The following is an 18,954-nucleotide window of genomic DNA, read 5'->3' on the forward strand; positions in this document are numbered from 1 at the left end:
TTTTTTTTTTTTTTTTTTTTTTATGTTTTACATCGTTTTTATAATATAATACATACATATATATAAATATATTTAATAAATACATATATATGTGTATTGTATATATTATTAAAAGTACGTAATTAAAAATAAATATAATTTTTTCTATTATTAATAACTAATAAAAAAAAAAATCTTAAAACTATTTAACTAATCGTTTATATATATCCAAAAAAAAGAGAAAAGAAATTATATTTTATATTTAAAGAAATATAATACAATTATATAATTAATTATAGGATTACAAAGTGTATAAAAAAAAAAAAAAAAAAAAGAACTACTTTTTACACATTGGAAAATTATAATGAAAAAAATAGAGAAATAAAGATATTCACATGTAAAAAGGATTTTGTTTTTATATTATTTTATTATACATTTTCATGACAAGAGAGAAACAAATAATTCCTTTTATTTCATTCTTTTTTTCTCATGTATAAAATTATATTAAGGCAATTAAGTTTACTTTTAATTACTTAAAAAAGAAAAAAAATAAGCAATAATGAAATAATAAAAAAAAAAAAAAAAAAAACACAAAAATATTTCTTAAAATCAGGTAAAAAAAAAAAAATATATAATAATTCTTTTTTTTTTTTTTTTTTTTGTAACTATATTTTCTCTAATATAATATATAAAAAAAATATATTATAAATTTATTTTATTGGAACATATATATGAACATGTATATACTTATATACATATATATATATTATATACATATTATATATATATATATAATATAAATTATTTCCCTTTTTTTTTTCTTTTCTTATTTTTCCTTTTGTTATAATTATATACATTTAGAAGAATAAATAATAGTATTATATATATATATTTTATCCTTAAATTAATGAAACAAAATTTTTGTTAAATTAATATTTCTGTATTATTAAATATAAATATATATATATATATATATATAATAATATTTTATTTATATAAATATATTTTATTATATTATAATTTTTTTTTTTTTTTTTTTTTTCTTCGGAAATAAATGAAAAAAAGTAAATATATATTTACGGTATATAATTATAACATATATTTATAAATATTAACTTAACCTCATAATAATATAAGTACACAAAATATTGTAAAAAAGTAATTATAATATATTCATAATTATATATATAATATATATGTTTATATTTTTTTTTTTTTTTTGGGTAATATTTTTAAATTAACAGATCTAGTATATATTATTTAATAACTTGAACCATTTGAAAATATTATTTGTATATATTATTAGAAAAAAAAAAAATATATAATATATACATAATATATATAGTTAGAATAAATGATTTTTAAATATACCTAATCGAATTTGATATTCCTGTAATACGTATTAAATAAAAGTACAGTGTACTTTTTTCTATTTAAAAAAAAATAATAAAATAAAAAAGAAATACATACACTTATTGGTAGTATAATATATAAATATATATATGTACGCATGTATATATCTATGTATGTGTGAATTTCTTCGTATATTTTTTTAGATTGTATCTAAATTAATATACAATTGTTAATACAATATTTTCTAAACTATAAAATTTTTCAGTATGAATGAAAATGATAAATTAAAAAATATATTAGATCAAAAAGAAGAAACACTTATAGATACAAAAGAGGAAGAAAATCTTAAAGAAAATAATATAAAGGAATATGAAAATATATCAAAAAAGAATTTTGAAATTCTTAAATTTTTAAACAAAGATGAACTGATTTTATTAATTGATAAACTAAATAAAGAAGGAAACTTAAGTTCTATCATAGACCAAGAGATAAAACAGGATACATTGGATATTCTTAAAAATGTAAAATGAAGGAAAATATATATATATATATATATAATGGTTTATAGAAAAAAATGTGATGTCAATTATTAATATAAAATATACATATTTATGTTTTTCTTATTTTTTTTTGTTTAGTTTGAAAATGAACAATATGATACAATCGAGCTAGAGGATAAGGATGCGAAGGTTGAAAATGAGGAGGAAGAAGAGGAGGAATGTTACTATATGAATATGTGCAAATATATTCCCTTAAGACTCACCTACGAAGAAAGGTTATATTTACGATTATTAGAAAGTACATTAGAAGTAAGTGAGTATACTGATAAAATAGATATATTGCATAGTGGAAATAAAAATAAGAAGATAATAAAAGAGATAAAAACTTTATGTTCAATTTTATCTGGTTTAGTAATAGCAAACAACTATGAAAATGGACAAAAACTAATACGTGATAGAGATTTTATAAAGAATAGTCATTTCTTTAGTTTTGTTTTTGAAATAGGAAGGAGGTATAAAATATTAAACCCTGATAGGATGAGGAGTAGTTATGGAAAACTAATGTACTTCTTAATGGATACAAGAAAAGAAGAGATTTATGACTTACTATCTTTTGATTGTGTAAATCCTATAAAAACTGTATATGGTTTATTAAAAGAGAGAAAAAATGGTTTTGATCTTTTAAAAGATAGTTTAATAAAAATAGCAACAATGCAAATAGATGGGAAAGGGAATCGAAATGAAATACAAAAACAAATAAAACAAAAAGAAGATGCTATTAAATATTTAGCTAGAAAATATTCGAATGATAAAAATAATAAAAAAAATTTATTTCGTATTAATATACCTATTTTTAATTCACAAACAAATACTGAAGAAGATACAAATAATTCAGAGGAATTACCTTCTTTAAGTTCCGAAGAAATTGAGAGATGTTTATATAGTTTATGTGATTATAATACTCATATAAAAATGTTTTGTGAACCATGCGAAATTATGATACAATATTTAAAATCATTCTATGATCCAAATGAAAGAAATTCTCCTTATTCTCTGTCCATAGAAACAGGAAAACAAGGAAGTCGATTAACACATTCACATAGTAGACAATATATGTATGTTTTGCAAACATTATACTTGTGGAGAGAAATAGGAGAACATATGTTCTTTTTATGGACATGTGCAGAAAGTGATATGCTAGATTTAAAAAACCCTTATCGATTAATTGACACAGGACAAGGATTAAACCGTATGCAAAGTGGTCATACGGTCCTTGGTGTTATGAGAAAAATTCTTCATAACGTTCAAAAGAAAGTAGGTGGTTGGGTTGGATCGAGTATGATTCATATGGGCGACACAAATATTCCTAACACTTTTATGTTCATTGATAAATATACTCAGGTGATTATATAATATTAAATAATTATACATAAAAATATATATATATATATGTATATTTGATCACTATTTTTTTTTCCGTATTATTAATTGATCCCGTTAATATGTAACCTTGAAAACATTTTTTTTTAAAAAAAAAACAAAATAAAATTAACCATTTTGTTAATTTTCATACATATTATAGGTACCGCGAATACTCAATCCAATTGTTTTATGTTTGCAAGGAATTGATGAGTTATACGAATCTACACCTGCAATGAAAAATTATATTAACACTGAATTTAATGGGGCTCATAATTTAAAGTAATTAAAAAAATAAACAAGTTATAATAAATAAAATATATATAATTAAAATGTTAATAATTGTGAAATTATATGAGTTGAAATTTTATTATATATATATGTATTCATATATCCATGTATGTATTTCTTTATTTAAAATTTTTTTTTTTTTTTTTTAGGATGATGATAACATGTGATTTTTTTCGTCACGGATTTGATGGTAGTGGAGGTGATAATTTTAATGAGGCAGGAAGTTGCATAGATGGTCGACTAACATCAGCTTGGAATTGGTGTTCAAAAATTGAGAAGAAAAAATACTTTCCCATATTTTTATTAACTGGTTTTGTGGGATTTGATGGTACATTTTAGGGTATATATTGTATTATGTATAAAAGGGGAACATTTCTTTTTAAATCAAATAAAAAAATAAAAAAATAAAAAAAAAAAAACATAAATTTTTAATTTTTATACTTTATTTTTAAGTATTTTTTTATTAATAAGTGTTGTTATTTTTGTAATTTATATTATTTTAAATATTATTAAAATATACCATAATTTTTTTCATTTTTAGATTTGTATTTATTTTTATGATTTTGTATAAATAAAATATATATGTATATGATGAGGTTATATAATATTATACATATATATAATATATATAATAATATATTTATTTATATTGCATATTCTATGTATTTCATGTTATATATTATTATATTTTTTAACAAATTGCTCTTGACATTAAAAAAATACTTTTATATATATATATATATTTATAATAGAATAATTTTTCTTCCTATTCATTTAATTTTTTTTTCATTTTTTTAAAAACTGTAAACTCTTGTTAATAATATTATTAAAAAAATAATTTATATAATTATATATATATATATATATAGAATAACAACTGTTTTTGAATAATTATTAATATAATAAATTTACAGGAATTAGAAAAAAAAGAATATATATATATTAAAAATATATTTTTTGTTCTTTCATTTATCATTTTAATATTCAACTAATATGTAATTTTATTTTATTATTATTTTCTTTTCTATTTTTAAAATACAAATTTTTATTTGTTTTAATGAATATTTATATATAATTATATGTATAGATTGTATTTGTTTTATAGAAAATAAATAAGATATTTGTTATATAGAAGAAATATATTGTTAATTGAACTATTCTTTGTTTTTATCATTTATATAATATATATATAAATGTTAATAAATAATTAAATTAATATATATATATATATATTAAAATAACCTTTTTCGTTTTCCTTTTGTTTTATTTAATTTAAGCCAAAAATTATATTAGTTTTTTTTCTAAAGTTAAATAAATATTCTATATCTTAAATGTCTGTATAATTATTTCCCTTTATATTTTATTATATATAAACATATATTTATATATATATATATATATATATATATATCATATTTTATGAGGGACCTTGTTTTTAATTCACAGTTGATAGAAAATGATTGTAGAAAAGGAAGAACTGAATGATTTAAACAGGACGATCGAGATTATTATTAATAATTATGATAATGGAGTAATTAATCAAAGGAAAGAAGAATTTTCAAATGATGATTATGCTTATAGTTTATGTGAAGATAATTATAAAAGTAGAAAAACAAGAAATGTTGTTATAAATATGTTAAATAAGAATATTAATATTATATATTATAATGATGAGTATAAAAATATCATATTTATTAATTTCTTAAGATTATGTCAATTAAATAATTTGAATGTAAAGAAATATCATGATTTGTTTATAAAATATGATGCTTTTAATACTATAGCAAATTCTGAAAAAAATGTAGGTTTCTTTTTAAAGCCTGTTATTAAAAATGATAAATTATTGTGGGATATAAACCTTGATGATTTCGACATATATAATTTGCAGGGTGGTACTTATAACATTACCGAAAATGTTGTATACGAATCAAATAATATTAAAAATGATAATGAAAATAATCATCTTAATGATAAAAATGATGGTAATAATTATTCTTATTACATTTTACCAAGTGATATTAAAGTAAAATTAAATGATCTTTTAGAAAATTCATCTAGTGCTCAATCATCAAGTTATGGTGACGAAGAAAGTGAATATTCTTTATCGTCATGTTCAGAAAACGAGGATAACATCACTAAATACAATGAAGAAAATTTATCATCTATTAATAATAACATAAAACATATAAATAATAATATTAATATTATAGAAAAACATTATCCTAATGACTTATTATCAAAATGCCCATATTATATAAATAATAAATATGTAACAAATGAATCAGCAAATTGTGAAGATTATTCAATTGGTGATGAGGAACAAAAACAAAAACAAAAAGAAAAACAAAAAGAAAAAACAAATAATCATGCACATAACCATTGTCCAATATTAAATAAAAACACAAAAATAAACCATATACCTAATAAATTAGAACATCATTTTTATCATTTCTCAAATTTAAATAATATTAATATAAACCAATTAGTAGATGTAATAGTGAATCAAGATAACCAACATAAATCATGTGGTGATATTAGTAAAAATTATATAGGAAATAAAATGGAAGAATCCATACTTATAGAAAAATTTGTACAATCATCTCAAAGTGATTATGAAGAAATAAATAATTTACATAAAAAAATTAACAGCATGGAACAAATTATTAAACATTTAATGAATGAAATAATAAAAAGAGATATGAATAAAAAAAAAAAAAATGAAAATATAAATGTGATGAAAAATGATTATAGTAATAATACAAATGAACATGAAAATAATAACTTATTATGTAATAAACAAAACTCAATAAATGATACACGTGAAAAGGAAATTCAAACAGATAAATTAGAACAAATAAATAGAAATAATACAACAAGGATAAATGAAATAAATTTTAATGTTATGAAAAATGTTGAACATAACATAAAAACATATACTAAAGAAGATATCCATGAAATAGATAAAAAATATTTTGACAGTTATAATTATGCAGATATACACAGAACAATGATTTTAGATAAAAGCAGAACACAATGTTATTATGATTTTATAAATAAAAATAAAGAAATATTTGAAAATAAAATAGTTCTCGATATAGGTTGTGGATCATCTATTATTTCTTTATTTTGTTCTGATTATGCAAAAGTTGTTGTAGGAATAGATAACGCTGAGAAAATTTTAGAGAAAGCGAAAAAAATTACTGAAATAAATAAAGCAAAAAATATTTATTTGTTCAAAGGTAAATTAGAAGATCATAATATATATATGGATGAAAAGAATGAAATATATTATTTAAACAAAGATTTAGATATTGAAACATTTGAAAAATCAAATAATGTAAAATTGGATATATTAAAATTTGATATAATTATATCTGAATGGATGGGCTATTTTTTATTCTACGAATGTATGATTAATACTATATTATATGCTAGAGATAAATATTTAAAAGAAAATGGATATATATTTCCAAATAAAATATATTTATATATGTCTGGATATAATGATATAGAATATATAAATGATAATATATTAATATGGGATAAACCTATGTATAATAAGAATTTGTATGAACTCAAACCGAATAATCAGGAATTTATGGAAACGGCTAAAATAATGTATGTTGATAAAAATAATGTATCATCTGAAATTATCAATTACGCCATAATTGATATGTATACATATAATAAAGAATATTTTTATATAAATGTAGATTTTAAAATACCACTAAAAGAAAATAAAATTGTAACAAGCCTTTGTTTTTATTTTGACTGTTTATTTGATAAATCAACCTATTATATAAAAAAAAATATACATAATAATAATAATAATAATAACAATGTTAATACTAATATGGATGAACCTATAAACGTGAAAGAACAGTTGAATAATTTAAATACAATACCAAATGTTTCAAATAATACAAGTACTATATTAACAACAAGTATGTTTAAAGAAAAAACTCATTGGAAACAAACTCTTTTACATTTATATTCAAATAATTATAATTTGTCACATATATTTAGCACAGACAATAAAGAACCTAATTATTTATGTGGTAATATCCATATTTCTTCTCCCACGAATTATACAAGACATGTTCACGTTGTTTTGCAGATAAAGAAAAATAAGTCCATAAATATAAATGAAGAGTTTGTGTGTCGTTATTATATAGATTGATAGGAATATTATATATATATATATTATTATTATGTTTTTATATTTTGAATGTTAAAAAAATAAAAGAAAATATATGCAAAACAAAATATTATGTGATATATATATATATATATATATATATATATATATAATGTACATATGCATATATATAGTATTTTATAATATACTTTCAAACAGCAATTTATAAAAATATGTAAAATAATATATGAGAATATATTTATACATACTTTTTTTTTTTTTATTCCTAAATATATATATATATATATATATATATATATGTGTATCAAATACATACTACTATTTAGGAAACTTTTAAAAATATAAAATACTTAAATTTTACTGAAGTTCAAAATCGGTTCATTGAAAAAAAATTAAAAGTAATATATTATATATAAATAGACACTCATGAAATTATTAAATATATACTAAATATAAAATAAATCATCTCATAAATAAATATATATATATTATTATTTATAAAGATATATGAAAACATATTATAATATATTAAAATATTATTTTTATTTACTTCATATAGACCCTATATAGGATACAAATAATTACGTGAAAAAAAAAAAAAGTAAAAAATAAAAGTTATGAAGAAAAAGAAAAAATGGAAAAAAATAAAAACTTCAAAAAAAAATATTATTTTTTGTGTCTTATGTAAAAAAAAAAAAAAAAAAAAAATCATATAAATATAAATATATATGTATATATTTATTTGTTTATTTATTCGTCCACTTTAAATAAATAAAAGAAGACGGTGAAATGTTTTAAAAAATTCTTTAAAATGTTTTCTCTTAAAGGTTTGACTAGATTAACATGTTCTCCATAAAAGAAATTTTGTAAAAATCTTTCATTATTATAATCTGTATTTAATCCATTTTTTAACAAGTAATAGAAATAATTCCATTTTAGATTTTGTGGTGTATTAAATGTTTCAATTTCATTATAATTTTCATAAAACGTTCTTACATTATAAATATAGGTAAATTTGTCGAAGAAATATATGAATGAATCATATGGTTCTTCATCATCTGCTAATTGGAAGATGCTTTTAAATTGCTTATATTTCATAACATTACTAATGGCTCTTAAATATATATCATTAATACTTTTAACTGTTAGTTTATTTAATATAACAGGTAAAGTGACTTGTGTACAGAATATGTTATCATTTAAATCATTACTATTTTTCTTCACAGTACTACTATTTTCAGAATTATTCTTTTTGAAAAAGAAATCATTCATATTTGAAATACTTGATACTTTGAAACATGCATTAACAGGTAGATTCGTTATATCATCATTTCTTTGATGAAACAAAGTAACTAATGAATCATTCGTTAAAGAAAAGATATCCTCTCTATCTATACCAGTTTCTATTGATTCTTTCATTTGTGTGAGTCTTTTAAATTCTCTCTTATTAATATTACTTAAAATGGTTTCAAGATCACTACGGAAATAAAATTTAAGTAAAATAGAATTTTCACATATTTTTAAATGTTTATATTTTGGCTTTTCACAATATTTTAATTTAGGTACTGTATATATTTCCCTGGATATATAATTTTTTTTAATATTGAAATAAAGACGTTGATTATAGTTACAATATTTAGCAATATAAGCAAGACTAATATCATCATCATGATTAAATAAACAAGAACTTACATCATCTATATTACTTATATGATCGTCAACATGTTCTAAATAAGAGTTTTTTATTATAAATTCGATATATTTAATATTATAATATAAAGAATTATAAGATTTTAGAGATTGAAAAGCTTCTTTTAAGCTTAAGGTTCTCTTTATAAGTAAATAAATACCATGATAATTTACATCTAATTTTGATTTATTTTCTTCATTACTGTTTTCAGTTTCATCTTGTGTTGGTTTTTCAATATTATTAAAATCATCATATTCTTCATACATTTCTTGTAATTGTTCTTCATTAAATGATTCATTATTTGAACTATTCATTTTATTCATATTATGTATAGATTCAAATTTCTTTTTCATTTGATAAAAGGTTTTATTTTCTTGAGCAAATTTATGTAAACTTGATAATTGTTCTTTCAATGAATTAATTCCTTCTGAATGATATTTTTTGAACGTTTCATGATTTGTCATGAAATTATCATTTGATATATAAACTTTTGAATTATTAAAACTGAAATTTTTTAAATAGTTGGTATAATTATTTATATATTCATATACTAAATTTTCTTCATCATTAAATTTGTCATTTTTTAAAAATGGATACTCTATATATTTCTTTCTTTGTTTTCTTAAAACTATATCAACCATTGGTAACGAAAATTTCTCAACAGTTCTATATAAACTCTTATATACATCTGAACTATGATTTTTATTGAATATAAAGAATTTTACAAGATTTGATGAGGTAAATAAATTAAACAAATTGTCTACAATATTCATATTAACATTATCTGAGTATACATAAATATCTTGCATGAAATAATTTGTTTGTACATTATTCTGATCTCCAACATGACTTGTCCAATTATAATAAATGAATGGATCAGAATCATATAATAATTCTTTATCATTAGTTAAAACATAACTATTATTAAATGCAGTTCCAGCAATATGTTTATATATATCAAACGTATATAATAATAAATATGTTCTACCTGTACCCAATATAGTATGTGGAGTATATATACTTTTATCAGGAATATATGGAAGGACAAAATGTTCTAAATATGGACTCTTATAAATAACTCTTTGTGGTATAAGTGGTTTTGGTTTTTGATTAAAATTAATTGCTTCATTAACATATGAAATAAGTTGTTCTATATGTCTGGATGATACGGAAGAACATACATTATTATTTTTTAGATACTCAAAAAAAGGATAATTATTAGAAACATTAATATCTGATAAATGTGATGGTATTCTAAAAGCTCGATAGTAATACTCATTTCTAATATTTAATAGATAATAAGTTAATGATCTCATATGTAGTGGTGAATGTAATGCTAGACTAGCATGCATACTAACTATTTCATCATTATCTAAATCAGAATAAAAGTTTACGCTTTTAAAAAATGTCATAAGGGAACCTATATTATTAGTATAATCATATGAAAACTTTTCATGTATACTTAATAAACAAAATAATTCTGAGTTATATATAAGTAAAACTTCTTCTACATCTCTAAATTTATGCATTGTAGCTCTTTTAAGATGATAAGGCAAATATTTTACAATATATTTTTGTTTAAAAAAAGCTTGATGACCAACATCAATATCTTCCATTTTTGAAAACGTTCCACTTAAAGGTGGACCAGTAACGGTTATACCATGAAGGTTAATTTTTTTATTTAAAAGATAAAAATGTAACCTCTTTACTGGTCTAAGTAAATTATCATATTCATCTGGCACTTCATGAGCACTATGAACATTCTCAGGATTATCTAAATCTTTTAAACGATGATAACCTATATCTTCATCTTCGAACACATCATCAAAAGTTTCCGATATTGGTTTATTTGGTTCTTTATATTTAAAATCTTTATATAAATAATATCTATCTTTCTTAAAATATGGATCTTTACGTACTTCAATAGAATCTCTATCAGTTACAATATTTATATCTTTTAATGTTAAATGAAAACTAGAATCAATAATAGCTAAGGCTTCCCGTTCATATTTAAAATTAATAACTTCTTTTTGAAATATTTTCCACAAATCTTTACTTAAAGATGATATTATTCTAATAATATTTCCACCAAAACAATGTCCATGTAAATATAAATCATATGTATGACATGTATCATCTTTTAATGCATTCTTAATTGTTAATGCTAATCTATTTACAATAATAAAAGCAAAGTTTACATGAGAATGAAGACCTTCTCTTCCTAAAAAGTTATTAACACTAACAAATGGCGTATATAACATAAATTTATCATACTTCTTTTTGTGCATAATTTCATTTAATAAAATATTTGCGGGAGCACTCCATATTTTATAATCATTAACTTGTTTAGCATTAGGACGACCATGATGAAATACAGCAAGGGCACAATGATATTGCTTCTTTGTAAAACTATTATTGTTCTCCAAATTTTTATATCTCTCTTTCATATAATCATTATATGTTTTAGTTTCAAATACATAATATTCATCTATACTTCTTACAAAATAACCATTGAAATTTGGGTGTTTTAAATCAAGAAATGGGTTTGTTTCTAAGGCATACAATTTCCATCTATCTTCAACTTCTTCCTCTTTTCCATTAATCTGAAAAAAAAAAAAAAATGATATTAATATGTAAATATATATATATATATATATACATAAATTTACAATCATATAAATATAAGTACACATTTTAAATGTAATTATCAAAATTTATTTTTAATTTTTCATATACAAATCATGCAACCACATTTATGCATTACACTCTTATAAGCGCATAACGATAGAGACATATACATATATATATATAAACACAATAATTTATTAATTTTTATTATTTATTTTATAACTTACATTATTTGCACTGTGTTCGGCATTATCTTGACCATATACGTTTGTGCCAAAATTAATAAGTAATAATAAAAATATTATGACATGATTCATTATTTTATTTTTATATAACTACAAATATTGCTGTATAAGTGAAAAATCATAAAAAAAAAATTATAACATTTACAATATACAAATATATATATATATATATAATTATATATATTTTTTGGTGTCAACATGTATTATTTAAGATATTTTTTCTTTTATATAATATAATACGTAAAATAAAAAAAAAAAAAAAAAAAGGATAATTATTGTAACAAATATATAAAAAAAAAAAAAAAAAGATAATTATTGTAACAAATATATAAAAAAAAAAAAAAAAAGGATAATTATTGTAACAAATATATAAAAAAAAAAAAAAATTTCACTAATATATTGGAAAATACAATAAAAGGCATCTTTAAATATAAAAACTCCAAACATATAATTAAAAATATATATATATATATATATATGTATATATAAACCAATTAAAAATAAAATATTTCAAATATATATTTTTTTGTTAACATGTTAAATACATTCAAAAATAAAAATAAAATAAATAAAAAAATATTGTACATATAATATATATATATATATTATATATGTAATAATATCAAAAAAAAGGCAAATATATTATATCTTTAAATAATAAAGATAATATAAATTGAAAATAAAACATTAAGAACATAAATAAAAATATAAAATAAAATAAATTATCTCATCATTTTTAAAGTCTAATAAAAAAAATTTTATGCTTCTACTCATAAATATAATGAAATATATGTAAATACATATATATATTACAAAAAATATTATAACTATAAATAAATATTCATAATTACATATATTTTTAAGGCATATAATATATTTTTCTTAAATAAAATAAAGCAAAAAAAAAAAAAAATTTAACACATATTTATATATTCATTGTACTATTTTAATACATAAATATATTCCTTTTTTTTTTAAGTGCATAAAATATGTACACATATAAAATACATAATATTATAAATATATATTTATTTTTTGTATGTATCATTTATTTTTTTTTGCTCAAGAATTTATAAATTTCTATTTACTTAAATATAGTCCACAATAAATAAAATCAATTATATTATTATTATTTTTTTTCCCCTTTTTTACCAATATATATATTATATATATAAGTCACCCTCTTTTTTTCACAAGGTACTAAAAAAAAAAAAAAAAAAACCAATAAGCTTTTTAAAAGGAACAAATGATATATCCTAATATTATATGATATATAGCATTATAAATAATGTATAATGTATAAAAATATATATTATTTATATTTTATATATTATACGAGCTCATATATTTAATATATACACAAGATAAAACATAAAATTTCCAAAGGAAACAAAAATAAATAAATAAATAAATATTATATATATATTTATATTTATATATGTATATAGTTAGTTATATATATATATATATATATAATAAAAGCATCCCATTAATATTTTTTTATTAACAATCATATTTCTATATTGCCATACACAGTTTTTTGAATTATATATTTCTTAAATAATTCAAAGCGTCATCTTATAAATATCTTTATATATGAATAAAAAAACACATCCAGGAAAAATACACATAGGAAATTCAATATAATAACATTTATAAGTATTATATATATAATATAATCAGATAGGAAATATATATATATATATATATATATATATTATGAAAAAAACATTATATAAAAAAATTAAAATAAATATATGAAAGGTTCAAATGTAAAAGAAAAAAGAGTCAGGTTTTCTTCTTTTTCATAAAACCTTTCTATAAGATGAACATATTGAGGCTTTAACAAAATTTATCAAATACAAAAATGTATGATCTTATAATATATAATTATACATATATTAATTCATTTTATAGAAATGGGTAATATGAAAATGTTGCACACTTAAATATTTTTTAAATATAAAAAGATATAATATATATCTATATATATATATTTATATAATGAAATAAATAATATACCACAATATGTAATATTGTATATGGAAATATTCATATGACTATATATATTAAAACTTATTTACTTTTAAAAGAAGCATCTTTATTTTTTATTATCTATATAAAAACATATAAAAAAATCAATGAAATGGTAATCATTAATATATATATATATATATATATATTATATAGGTTTTTTTTTATGTTTATTTTATTTTTTATTTTTTTTTTTTTTAACCTGTTTGTAAAAGCACCAATATTTACTAAAGCAAAATATGCACCCTATAAAGCACAAGGTTGTACGCAGAATTCTATGTATAATATATTTATTATAATATTATATAACTTACTTGTATATATCACATATATAGTTTCTTTCATAAATATTACCTTATTTTTATAGGTTTTTAGAATATTAAATAAATATATATATTTTACATGTAATTGTGTATCATAAATATAAAATTTGTCCAACTTTTTTTTCTATATATTAAATAAATCATTGATAAAATACACGTTATATATTGTCTTCAAAAATAAAAAAAAAAAAAAAAAAAAAAAAAATACATTGAAATACGTATATTTATTATTTTTTTAATTTAATTTATTTTTTTTTTTCCCGCTTTTTTATCTCTTTGGAATGAGCAAAAAAAATACATATATTGAATGTATGAAAATTTTCAGAAAATGCATATCAAAAAAAAAAAAAAAAAAATTAATAATAATAAAGTAAAATAATAAATAAAACAAAGAAATAAAAATTAAAATAACTAAAAAGATAAATTATAAATAGTGAAATTTATATATATATTAATATATATATATATATATATATATATATTAATGTTATATATTTATATAAATTATTATTATATAATATATTATAATATATATTTTAAAAAAAAAAAAAAAATGAAAAAAGCTGAATTTTTTGAAATTGTTCAAAATGATTCTTCTTCAATAACTGGAAATTCATTAAATGAGAGTTCTTTTAATTGTAGTCTAGATTTCAAAGATGATAAAAAAAAAAATGTTCATGAAAAAGACAATATAGATATTTCTTATAATAAAATAAATAATTTGTCTAAAAAGAATGCTTTAAAATTTCTGGGTATATTTAATAAAAAGAAAACCGAAAAATTACATATTAAAAATAATATGTGTGAAAGCACTCTTGATGCATATAATAATAAGTGTGCTAATATAGTAATAAAAAAAAATGAAACAAATGACCCAATAATAAAGGGTATTAATTTCGTTAATAAAATAAACTCGGTTGTAAAAGATAACATTGAAAATGGAAATAATATATATAATGATAATAAATTAAATTTTAATGGTTATATAAATAATGATGATCATTTAAATTATAATAATGAATATAATAATAATAATAATAATAATAATACATATGCCTTAAAAAATGAAAAAAAAAATACTGACAATAAAGCACATTATAATAATGAATTTTATTGTTTGAAACAAATAGTTGATAACAACTTAAATAATAATTATGATAAAAATGAAATAAAGCTTTTCAATATATATCATGATAATAGAGCGGAATGCTTATTTCATGATGTTAGTATAATTAAATTTTATGCATATAATAATATTTGTATATATGAAAATAAGGATTATATATATAATGAAATTAATACGTATTTATTCGAATGTCCTAATGGACCTAAAAAAGTAGACACATTTAATATAAATGATGACATTTATGAATATTTATATAATGAAAAAATAAAATTAAAAAATAAAGATAAAATCTATAAAGAAAATGATAATCACAATAATAATATGTATAATAATTGTGATAGTGAAATACGAAAGGAAGACAATCAAATACAATGTCTTCAATTTTATATACATAAATATCCTTCTTTTCTAAAAGATAAAATAAAAGCCTTTATTCATATATATAACATGTTTAGTATTTATCCATATATTAATAATAATTTTATACAAGATCATATGTATTCTGAAAATATTAAAATTGTTTATCATTCTGAAAAGGTTGTAAATATTCAATGGAAATATTATGATATAAATGAATTAACAAATATTTTTAAAAAATATGTTTTGCCTAAGAGATTTAGCGAAAACTCTTTAGAACAACCTTTTATACAAATTAATGATTATATATATATTAATTTTTTAACACAAGAAATTAAAATGATAGATATCAATTCTTATCAAATAAACAATAATTATATTATCTTAAACGGTAACGGACTTTGCTTTTCAGCATATTATCATATATTAGTACCCCATCATAGACACATTAATGAAAACACAAATGATCAAAATAAAAATTATCATTTAAGTTATGAATATCTTTTTATATCTCAGTTATTTAATATTTATGATAATTTTCATATATGTTTTTTGTATCCACTTTTTGTTACCTACTTTTTTTATTACCACCTTTTTGTAAAACATAAAATGGATAATTTGAAAAAACCGCATAAAAATGAATACTCCTATATGAATAAAAAAAAAACAAATATATACATAGAGGAGAGCAAAATGACATATATAGGTCATGAAAAAATATATAACACTAATGAAGAACAAAATATAAAAAAAGAAATCCACACCTTTAATGAAAAAACTACTATAAATGATGATCAGATATATGAATCAAATACGGAAGAGTATAAAAAATATAATAATAACTATGAAGAATGTTACATTATTCAATTAAATGATATTTATCTTAGATTATATGAATGTTTAAAAAAAAAAAATATATTAGAAAATATAAAGCCAAATGATAATATAAAAAAAAAGGGATATATACAATATTTATTACCTCAAAGTTGTTTTAAACATTTTAAAAGTATAGAATTTATTTTTAAAAGTCAATCATCTTATTTATTTATGTTATATCTTATATGTATTAGTAAATATGGTTTAGATGATAAGTCTATAATAGGACATACAACTGATTTAAATAATATAAACATTTTATATTCCCATAATAATAATAATAATATTTATAATGATAATTTACAAAATTATATAAATCCTAATAAAATAATATCACATTGTAACAATAAATCGTATGATGGTATTCAAAATGATGAATATATAAATTCTTATGAAAATTTATTTTGTTATAATGATATGAAAGAAATATCAAATATACGTAATATTTTTCCTGATGATAAACAAACTTTTTTTAATTCCTGTAACAAAATTGACAATATTATAAAAATCAGTATAAGAAATAACGGTGTCTGTTTTTTTTATATTAAGGATATTGTGAAATATTTATTTTTTTCCTATTTCATAATTTTCAATTCAATGGAAAATCTTATACAATTAATGAATAACAAACATTATAAAAATGATGTAGAAATATATGAAGATCAAAAGATGTATAATGAAAAGCATAAATTAGAAAGTAAACAAAATGAATTGTTACCAAATTTAATTCATAATAATAATATGGGTTCCCAATATTGCTGTATAACATCCAGTGATATAAATAAAAACGAAAATGAGTTATCAAAAAAAAATCAAGAAATTCAAATACTACAAAAGTGTATCTTAAATGAAGATATATATAAATTATGTAGCACATCTAACATTCCTAATGATATATATAATAATAATATATATAATAATAATATATATAATAATAATAATGATATATATAATCATAATATATATAATAATAAACATAATTTTAATTTTCCAAATGTAAATAAAATATTTGAAATGGACAATATAAAAAATATTTATAATGACTTTTTTATTTGTGAAAATAAAAATGTGAACATTTTTAAATTAATTAATATAATGAATAAAGAAAAAAAGAAAATCTTAACCCCATATTATTTCAGTTTAAATGAATTAACTCCTCTTTTTTTCTTAAAATTATCAAATATACATATATATGATATTAATATACAACTAAATAAAGTCTTTCAATACATACATTATAATAATCATACATTTACTCCTTTTTTGACCGATTCTCAAAAAAAGGATGAAATAATGAATGTACAATTAGATTTGTTAGAAAATACTTCTATTGTTAATAATGAAGTATATTTATTATATATAAAAAAAATTAATTATAATGATGATTTTTATAAATATAATTATCTATATGTACAAGATTATTTATTAAAAAATTATATACTTTATTATAATATCTATTTTTATATACAAGATCATTTAAAAAAAAACAAATATTATAAATTAAAATATACAAATATAAATAAAGAAACATTAATTATTCATTTTACTGTATCTTTTAATTGTATATATGATCAAATGAAATTCATGTATCAATTCAAACCACAACAATATATTACTCACATAGAAAAAAATGAAAAGGTTAATATAACAACTGAACAAAAACAAAAATATATATCTTTTATTGATAATTATGTATGTACTAAATGTGTACAATGATAAAAATAAAATAAAATAATAAATAAATAATTACAAATACAAAAAAAAAAAAAAAAAAAAAAAAAAAAAAGTAACTAATTAATTTGTATTCCTCATATGTATATAAAAAAATTAATTTTTATCTATTATATTAATAATTAGGATCTATAAATATTTGTGTTAATTATTTTTCACTTTTTATTTTTATATATTTTTTTTTTTTTTTTTTTTTTTTTTTTTTTTTTTTTTTTTTTTTTTTTTTTTTTTTTTTTTTTTTTT

The 18,954-nt window shown here is 18.2% G+C and overlaps 4 protein-coding genes across 4 annotated transcripts; 3 read left to right on the forward strand and 1 right to left on the reverse strand.

Annotated features, from left to right (window-relative positions):
* Nucleotides 1–1,598: 1,598 nt before the first annotated feature.
* On the forward strand, nt 1,599–3,881 carry PGSY75_0811400 (conserved protein, unknown function; the record flags this gene model as incomplete). The annotated part of the gene is made up of 4 exons (XM_018785241.1): nt 1,599–1,853; nt 1,971–3,233; nt 3,415–3,533; nt 3,692–3,881. 4 exons carry the CDS (start codon nt 1,599–1,601, stop codon nt 3,879–3,881), a joined length of 1,827 nt encoding a protein of 608 aa, XP_018642208.1.
* A 1,117-nt stretch (nt 3,882–4,998) lies between these two features.
* PGSY75_0811500 (putative histone-arginine methyltransferase) lies at nt 4,999–7,722 on the forward strand (the record flags this gene model as incomplete). Its single annotated transcript, XM_018785242.1, has 1 exon — nt 4,999–7,722. The coding sequence occupies one exon, from the start codon at nt 4,999–5,001 to the stop codon at nt 7,720–7,722; it is 2,724 nt and encodes a 907-aa protein (XP_018642209.1).
* Nucleotides 7,723–8,451: 729 nt separating this feature from the next.
* On the reverse strand, nt 8,452–12,336 carry PGSY75_0811600 (hypothetical protein; the record flags this gene model as incomplete). Its single annotated transcript, XM_018785243.1, has 2 exons — nt 8,452–11,994; nt 12,247–12,336. 2 exons carry the CDS (start codon nt 12,334–12,336, stop codon nt 8,452–8,454), a joined length of 3,633 nt encoding a protein of 1,210 aa, XP_018642210.1.
* Nucleotides 12,337–15,174: 2,838 nt separating this feature from the next.
* Nucleotides 15,175–18,696, forward strand: PGSY75_0811700 (hypothetical protein; the record flags this gene model as incomplete). The annotated part of the gene is made up of 1 exon (XM_018785244.1): nt 15,175–18,696. The coding sequence occupies one exon, from the start codon at nt 15,175–15,177 to the stop codon at nt 18,694–18,696; it is 3,522 nt and encodes a 1,173-aa protein (XP_018642211.1).
* Nucleotides 18,697–18,954: the final 258 nt, after the last annotated feature.

This window comes from Plasmodium gaboni, chromosome 8 (assembly GCF_001602025.1).
Source record: "Plasmodium gaboni strain SY75 chromosome 8, whole genome shotgun sequence".
In the NCBI taxonomy this organism is placed as follows: Eukaryota; Apicomplexa; class Aconoidasida; order Haemosporida; family Plasmodiidae; genus Plasmodium; species Plasmodium gaboni.